The sequence below is a fragment of the Neolamprologus multifasciatus genome, chromosome 5 (genome assembly GCF_963576455.1).
Source record: "Neolamprologus multifasciatus chromosome 5, fNeoMul1.2, whole genome shotgun sequence".
NCBI lineage: Eukaryota > Metazoa > Chordata > Actinopteri > Cichliformes > Cichlidae > Neolamprologus > Neolamprologus multifasciatus.
The window spans coordinates 29,730,715-29,739,763 of record NC_140443.1 but is presented as its reverse complement, the minus strand read 5'-3'; the positions used below and the strand labels follow the sequence as shown (position 1 = coordinate 29,739,763).

At 39.4% G+C, this 9,049-nt stretch overlaps 1 protein-coding gene across 2 annotated transcripts; it reads right to left on the bottom strand.

Annotated features, from left to right (window-relative positions):
• Positions 1-9: 9 nt before the first annotated feature.
• Positions 10-7,172, bottom strand: LOC146519035 (uncharacterized). Of its 2 annotated transcripts, none has more exons than XM_085159067.1 (9): positions 6,506-7,172; positions 4,823-5,050; positions 2,771-2,827; positions 2,644-2,682; positions 2,497-2,551; positions 2,098-2,176; positions 1,958-2,024; positions 1,727-1,875; positions 10-1,631 (listed from the first exon to the last, which is right to left on the bottom strand). In XM_085159067.1, the coding sequence occupies exons 1-9, from the start codon at positions 7,022-7,024 to the stop codon at positions 1,181-1,183; spliced, it is 1,644 nt and encodes a 547-aa protein (XP_085015193.1). In that variant the 5' UTR covers positions 7,025-7,172; the 3' UTR covers positions 10-1,180. The 2 variants fall into 2 exon arrangements, with proteins under 2 accessions (XP_085015193.1, XP_085015194.1); XM_085159068.1 differs by having other exon boundaries at positions 2,771-2,833; positions 4,835-5,050; positions 6,506-7,171.
• Positions 7,173-9,049: the final 1,877 nt, after the last annotated feature.

The following is a 9,049-nucleotide window of genomic DNA, read 5'->3' as shown; positions in this document are numbered from 1 at the left end:
GACACTGAATACATTACAGAACCTCTTTAATGTTTGACCCATGCTGCAGTAGAAAAAACATACATCCACATCTCCTGATGAGGCGCCAACTAGGCCGTCCAATAGAAAACTTTTACACCACCATAAGCCAGATAGATCCACCTGTGGGGGTGGTTAAGTGTTATTCCACCCAGCGTCAAGCAATTTAAAACACTTTAAAATGAAACTGAAAAATAACCTGAAAGATTACAAGAAAAAAATTTCCTTCAAATTTTTGTTTTTTTTACATCTGCAAGGAAAATAAAAAGCAATGAAAAAATAACGATATGAGTTGATGAAGGACAAAAACCTCAAGTACCTGAATGGTTTTAAAACCATAAGGAGGAAAAACAGGCTTAGTGTATCAGCAAACCTCTTCAAGGCCATTTCAAATTGTAACCTGCATAAACAATATAACATTATCCAACCTTTATGCAACCAAAGAAGGTGTGGGGTTTATCACCTGTAAGACAGAGAATGAATTTATATGATACAATATCCATGTAACGTGATATATATTAATGAAACCGACAGTTTCCTTAAAAAACACATAACTGAAGACAGAAATTTAGCTGACAGAAAAAAACAACCAGTAATGTTGCCTGGCATTTCAGTAAAAACATCACATTTCATCCTTTTTTATTACAGACAGAGGTGCTTGAATCTAACCACAGATGGGTTGATGCCAGTTGTCTCAGGAAAAGGAAGGATTGTGGCTTTTATAGTTTAAAAGTTTATTTCCAGGGGGGCGTGAACAATTTTGTTGTTATGAGATTTAAGTAGTGTTTCATAAATTTTGTTTAGACATTCACCTAACATTTAACATCAATCTTCAATACCAGAAGGAGACGCATATCCCTCTGAGGTTGTGTCAGGAAGGAGAGTAGCATAAAAATCACTGTTAAGATTCAGAGTCTCCTTCTGTGCTTGGGCATCCCTGACCTCAACGTTTTGGATTTTCCTTTGGAACCACACAAACCCATCGTTAGGTTTATAGTTCAAATATGCAAAGCTGATGAATACTGAAGTAAACAAACATTTCCATAAAGAATCAAGCCTTTTGACTACACTGTTGAACTAAATCACTGGATCACACTCCATGCACAGTGTAATTTATCAGTATTATTCAGCATAAGATGAATAAGCTTTTCATTGTCATCAATCAATCTTCATTATGGCTGAAAGTTTCTTCATCCTCATGAGACTCATCCTCTGCATTGTTACACGACACATCTGCAGACAGGTTTTCATCTTCTTGTGCTTCACTGTCAGAAATCACAGTGTCCTTCTGTGACTCCACAGAGTCAGCGGCCTCTTCCTTTGCTGCCTTGGGCTCCTTTGACCACATTTTTTGGATTTTCTTTGGGCACCACACAAACTCATCTTTAGGCTCATAGTTCAAATATGCATACTTGATGAGACGTCTGCGCTTTGTCTTATCAAGTACAGCAAACATAAAGCAGCTGAGGACGCTGTCCCTGATGTTTGGAAGTTGTCCGTTGACCAGAGTCTCCTCCAGGAAGAAGCGGACCAGAGGGGCTTGGTAGTGACGGTAACCCAGGTTTCCCAGACACTTCAGGATGCGAGTGATGCGCAGGCTGTTGTGTGTGTGACTGTCAGACAGTGATCAGTCCCAAAATTACATCATTTACAGCTTTTTGTCACTTTTACTGCACACAGATTTTTTTAAATTCAGAGGTAGTTTTACCTGTTAAGGTTGTCAAATCTTTCTTCCCAGTGCTCTGCTCTCTTGACTTCTCCAGTTTCTTCATCACACAACACGATACCATAAAAGTCCAACATGAGCTCGTACGACTTCAGCAGGTTTTTCTTTGCAATGCTATGATTACAAAAATCCTGAAGGAAACATCGAACCTCTATCAGTGTATAAGACATGTTTTAATTTTAAATCATGACTTGGTAACTTTCACAGGTTTACCCTAATTTCTTCCTTTGTCAGTGTACTGGCCTCATAGTTCACTCCTGGTTCTTGCAGTGGGAACAACCTTTGAGAGAAAATGTCGTTACAAACTGGAACTGAACGTTTTACATCATATTTGTGACTATAGAGTAACTTACCACTGAATATATGTGTGCACGTACTCAAGTCTTTCATAGTCTCCATACCAGTTTTTATGGAACTCAGTTATGCTGACACCTGGTAACAAATACAAGTCACAGCAAATAAATCTGTTTGTAAATGAAGCTGCACAGATTACGATTTATCCAGTGATCACTGAGGTGGCTCAAGCTGATATTTCTGTACTATAAAATATCTTTTTCTGACTCCATGTCCTTGTGTGAAATAGTATTCTTCTTCAGGTCTCTGAAGTTATTCCAATGTCATGAAGATATTTTGAATACTTGGAAAAGATGAGATGAATAACAAAACAGATCTACTAAACTCTTTTTCTCGAATGAAAACACATTTATGTTATGTTCAGTTTAAGGACATTTGGGTGCTGGTAAAAAGCCTACCGTCTGGCACCGATCGTTTCTTTCCAAGGTAGAAATTCAGGTTAGACTTGTCGTCCTACTCAAGAGAAAAGAATTTGACCTGACAGTTCACTTTGAAAAAAAATTAAAAAATAAAGCAAGTAAGTGTAACAATAAACGTGTACATACATTTGTGTTCTTCTTCCTGTGCTGTGTCTTGATTTGGCTCTGCAGGGACACATAAAAGAACAACATGTGCTTGGCTTGTGCTTAAACATGAGAGTGTGTGTTTACAGTGTGTGTGTGTGAGACTTACAGGGTAGTCATGTCTGTAGTTCTGCATGTCTCTCGCAGCACGTTCAAATCTGCTGAACTTGTACTGGAACAGAAGATAAATGGAGTTCAGGGGTAACACTGCACAGTTAAAGGAGACATTCAGTAACCAAAAAACCATCCTTGAAGTCACAGTTGGATAATGAACCCAAAGTCTCCGGGGCACAGGCCGGTAAACAGGTCCCCAACAATCACACAGACGTAAGAGTCACGACAAGAAAAACATCAGGCAAGCGTTTTTTGCAGTTTGCATTAAATAGTGGTGTCTTAGGTCTGTATCATGTCACAGTAATTTTGCATTTCTTTTGCAGAGAGACCTGACCATTGTGGTTCTTTTGAGCTTCTTTCTACTTTTTTCTGTCCCTCTGGGACATTTTAAATCTCTTTGTAAATGTCTTTATGTAACTCTGTTATATTTTTTAAGTCTCTTTGTGATTATTCATCGAAATGACCTTTCAACAAGAACTGTCAACTATTACTTAAACAAAGTTGTTGGTCCTGTGGCCACCTAACATCTTGGGCCCATGGGCCTTTGCCAACTAGGGCTCTTTGATTAAGTCTTGCATGCCTGCAGCTTAATAGAAAAGGATTTGTGGGCACACCTGCAGAAATAATAAATTATCTATGACATATGACAGAAACTGTCACAGGCCCTCGCCTTACTTACACAGGCTCCCTGCCTTCATCTGAGTACCTCTTCACTCCCACAGGTTTGTGTTTACTGTCACTAGAACCCTTCTGTGCACCGTTAGATGAAGCCGCGGGTGGAGGTATATTTACATTGCTTGTTTCAGGTTCATTATTATCTTCCTTTCGCCCAGTAGGTCTTAACCATCTAGATGAAAACAGACTGTCTGCAGACAGTTTTTCCTCTTCACTGTCAGAAATCACAGTGTCCTCCTGCGACTCCAGAGAGTCAGCGGCCTCCTCCTTTGCTGCCTTGGGCTGCATTGACCACAATTTTTGGATTTTCTTTGGGCACCACACAAACTCATCTTTAAGCTCATAGTTCGAATATGCATGCTTGATGAGACGTCTGCGCTTTTTCTTATCAAGTACAGCAAACATAAAGTAGCTGAGGACGCTGTCCCTGATGTTTGGAAGTTGTCCGTTGACCAGAGTCTCCTCCAGGAAGAAGCGGACCAGAGGGGCTTGGCAGTGACGGTAACCCAGGTTTCCCAGACACTTCAGGATGCGAGTGATGCGCAGGCTGTTGTGTGTGTGACTGTCAGACAGTGATCAGTCCCAAAATTACATCATTTATAGCAGGGGTCTCAAAATTGTGGTTATATTGATTTGGCCCTTGAAGTTACTTTATTGTCAGGGAGGATTTGTTTGTTGTTGAGTGCACTGTAAAAATAAGTTCTTTAAAAAGCAAAAAATAATTTAATATGAGCAGCGAGCACAAACATGTTGAGGGATTGGCTGTGTTCAGTGAGAGAGTTAGTTGTAAAGAAAACAATATTCACTAGCAGTCAAAAACTAATGTGTACACTTACGTCTGCATTTTTATTTTATTATTTTTTTTAAATACAAACAAAATCACAGCAGAAGTGCAGCCACATGTCTGGCCAGAAAAAGAGGACGAGTTTGTTTGTTTTTTTGTACTACTTGAACACTAAAGTGGCCCTCCAATGAGATGACAGTGCCAGCAGTTGCACACCACTCATTTAAGTTGGAGCCCCCTGATTTACAGCTTTTTGTCACTTTTATTGCACAGATTTGTTTTGTTTTTAATTCAGGGGTAGGATTATCAGTCCAAAAGTGATTTGTATTTTGTTGTGGTTTTAATCTGTTTCTGAACATTTTAAAATCTCTCTCTAAATGTCTTTTCGACTCATTTTGTCATCTCTGTGATGTTCTGCGGAAAAACCTTACACCCACAAATGTGAACAGAGCTATCACCTCAATAAAGTTCTCTGGAGGAGCCATCTAACACCTTGGGCCTGTGGGCCTGTGACAGGTGGCTCCTTTTATGCCTGCAGTAAATGATTTGTGAGCAGACGTGGAAAATCAAAGCACTTGTGACAGGCACTGGCTTACTTACATAGTTTGTTGTCTGTCTGATCCTGCTGGGTGGGCTCTCCTCATACGGGTCGGTCTCCCAGGTTGAATCATAGTCGCAGTAGAATTCATCCGTAGTGTGAACTCGATACTCTGTGCTGTCAAACTCTTCTTCTTCTTCGGGCCATGTCAGCTTCTTCACTTCGTCAACTTCGTTTTCTGTGCGTATTTCAGACTCATTTGGGTGTACCTTAGAAACCTAAAACGAATAAAGTAAAGAGCAAGCCACGGCATTATGCCATGCTTGTATCTCCAAGTTGCCTGTTATACAGTTGATCAATTCTTTTTCACGTTTTACATTCACAGAATACAAACTTAAAACGACTGGTGAGAAACCTGCATGATCACCCGTTACTGTAGGGGAGACCAGGGATAGTTGTAACATTTTTGACATTTCTGTCTGTAAATTGGAGCTCTTTTAAGGTAGTGGATTCAAAATGTAATGCAAAGTATTTACATGTCTCGGCTATTAAATAGTGCAGCTATTTTCTCTGCAGCACAATTACCCATTGCATGATATGGCCTCAAACACAAAGAGTGAAATGTTACAATTAACCCCATAGTCTGGGTTAGTTGTAACAAAAACCCTTGGGTGAAATGTAACACAATGAAATAAGGGTACTAACAAAACATTAACATGTAATCTTTGTTTATTCAACACATGAATGCACTTAGAGCCATTTATGTAGCTATGTGTGTGTGTGACAGAATGCAGAAATCTAGCTTTTGAACATATGCCAACCCCCCAAAAAAGACAAATTATGGAATTTTCTGCAACTGAATATTTCATTAATTTTGGTTGGTCTTCCTTGAGTTTGGCCTCATTGGCTCAGTGGGCATTATAACCTACAACTCTTGCACCAATTTTGAACATAACAATGAAGCTGAAAAAATGTAGTTGTTCACCAGCATCGCAATTCCATTACTTTTTATCATGGCTTACCTTGGTGTGGTTTGCAAAGTGCTTCAGAAAGATGAGGAAATCGGTTTCTTGCACCCATCCTGATTTATTTCCACTACCAGTACTTCCTACTGGTCCATCTCTTACACAGTGGTCTGCATAATGTATGTGTGGGAACACAAATAGTGGAGGAATTGTGTTGCCAATGGCATTAACCGCATATACAAAAGCGGCCAGTGAACCTCTCTCTGCTGATGTCTTTGCCCCAACTTGTTTAATATAAGTTAAAGTAATAGTGTGGTAAGTTGTAACATCTGCATTATTGTTACAACTAACCCAGACTGTTGCTGTTACAACTGACCCAGACTCCTATAGCCATGAACTAGCTAACATTACACCCAACGGCTAAAACATTAGCACTAAAGACCTACACAGAATATATCCCCATAGACATACAAATAACATAATTTAAGTTTGATGAGTTAAACTGCAAAGCAGATAATGCTATGAGAAATTGAAATAAAGTAGAAAAACTTACTTTTTGGCATACAAATTACTTTTTTTCGTGTTAAATTGTCTGTGTTTGACAAAATGTGCTGATTTTTCACATGTGATAGCAGAACTGAGTTGGACATGCACAGAATGAGTCACATCATTTGAAACTTAGCCCTGATTGGAGAAATTGAAAGTGTTACAACTGACCCACGTCACAACTATCCCCGGTCTCCCCTACATGTTCATTTCTTTACTCACATTTTCATCAACGGTCTCAACTCGATCATTTTGAAAGTCTTCTTGGTTAGACCTTGCTCGCTCGCTCACGGGCACCCCACCTTCGTCTGAGGACCTCTTTAGTTCGGGACTAATAACCCTCTCTGCATCGTCAGGTGAATTCTTGAGTGGACGTGTGTTGTTATCGCTTGTTTCAGACTCATTTCTGTCTTTCTTTGAATAACTTAAAAGTCTAAACACCACCTGTGTGTGGCGCACTATCAAATCCCGAAGCGAGCGAAACCCACTGTATCCAACCGTGGTGCCAGCTCCATACTCTCTGCTGTTAAACTCTTCTTCTTCTGGCCCTGGCAGCTTCCTCCCGGACTCCCGGCCTTCGTCAGCCTCATGTTGACCCTCACTGACATCCCCCTCTGCGTCTTCAGATAAACTTCTGAATGAATCTTCGTTTTCTGTGCTTGTTTTAGACTCATTTCTGTCTACTTTCCTGTCCAAAGTTGAGTACGGTGAAGCAGAGCTCTTGTTTCTAAACAACGCCATTATGTTTATATCTCATAGTCTGTTTCACTTTCACTTTTCCCGTCCAAAGACAACTTTGCAGACAGAATACAGATATCATGTTCCCTTGTAATTATCTAAAAGGAGCACAGAAAAGAACATGCTAACTTTCTTTCTTCTTCTTCTTCTTCTTCTTCTTCTTCTTATTATTATTATTATTATTATTATTATTATTATTATTATTATTATTATGCTTATATAGGCAGGATATACATGATTAATATTATAGCGTAACTATTATGTATTTGTTTGCAGATCAAATGGAGACTAGTGTTTAGCACCGCCCACTGATGCAGGTCAGGGGCGTTTCCAGGATTTGTAAAATAAGGTGACACAGGGGTGAACAGAGCAGGGTGGCCACTGGCAGTGTTGGGGAGTAACGGAATACATGTACCACCGTTACGTATTTAAAATACAAAATATGAGTAACTGTACTCTGTTACAGTTACCGTTTAAAAAGGTGGTACTCAGAATACAGTTACTTTGTTGAAATGAATGGATTACACGGGGGTCTTTTCCTGTTTCATATGTTAGGCTGTCCCCTCTCTCTTGTTGGTAATTCCACATCGGTGGAAACCCAAACAAAACACGCATTTAGAGCCTCTAATGCCCGTGTCTCAATCTAGCGGCCCATGTCACCCCTACTTGCGGCCGCATAATGACGTGAAGAAATATTTTTAAAAAATGATTCTTCAAAAAATTATTTAATATGAAAGCAATAGTCAAAGTGTTACAGGCATTGCCCTAAAGAATGTAGCCTCACGGGCAGTGTAGCCTAGTTGTAAGTACGCTATTAAGACTCGACTGTACACTGTGTTTGTTTTTTTCTCCAAAACAATAAGTTACCATTGGAGCAGCCTTTCAATGCCTCTCTCTGCTTCTCGCTAGCAAAGTTGACCCAGACAACAAAGTAAAGCTAGTTTTCTGCTACGAGCCCGACATATTAGCCAGAGGTCCCTTTATGGTTTTACGCCTTTACAGTTCGGAGCCGATGACCTGTTTTATATACACGCGGAATCGTTTTCTATACGAGATCGCTGCAAAAAGTGCAGCCTTACCTAATGTCCACCTACTGTTACTCATTTTATATTAAGATTTAAAAATCTAGTTAGTATTGGTATGGCGAGTAACCTTCATTAACAGTAATAAATCACACAGCAATAGTACATTCACGTAGTTGTAAAAAGCTTGATAATATATTAAGTAATCCAAAGTATTCAGAATACGTTACTCTCACTGAGTAATGTAATGGAATACGTTACAAAATACATTTTGGGGCATGTATTCTGTAATCTGTAATGGAATATATCTTAAAAGTAACCTTCCCAACACTGAATACAGGATATCAGAATATGTAATCTAAGTAACTATGTGTGTTTTCTTGTGTTATCTTTGTCTAATATTTTTTTTGATGATCCGAAACATTTAAGTCTGACAAAATAGCAAAAAAAAAAAAAAAAAAAACCCAAACACTTTTCCCACACCAGTGTATATGGCTGGGTAACTTGATATATAGCAATGCAATTTATCTGCAAAATAATAAAAGCAAGAAATCAGAGCTTTCAAATCATTCAGGCCCCATCTTATCTTAATGACCTTGTAGTACCATATCACCCTATTAGAGCACTTCGCTCTCGCTCTGCAGGCCTACTTGTTGTTCCTAGAGTATTTAAAAGTAGAATGGGAGGGAGAGCCTTCAGTTTTCAGGCCCCTCTTCTGTAGAACCAGCTTCCAGTTTGGATTCGGGAGACAGACACTATCTCTACTTTTAAGATTAGGCTTAAAACTTTCCTTTTTGCTAAAGCATATAGTTAGGGCTGGACCAGGTGACCCTGAATCCTCCCTTAGTTATGCTGCAATAGATGTAGGCTGCCGGGGGATTCCCATGATGCATTGAGTTTTTCCTTTCCAGTCACCTTTCTCACTCACTATGTATTAATAGACCTCTCTGCATTGAATCATATCTGTTATTAACCTCTGTCTCTCTTCCACAGCATGTCTTTTATC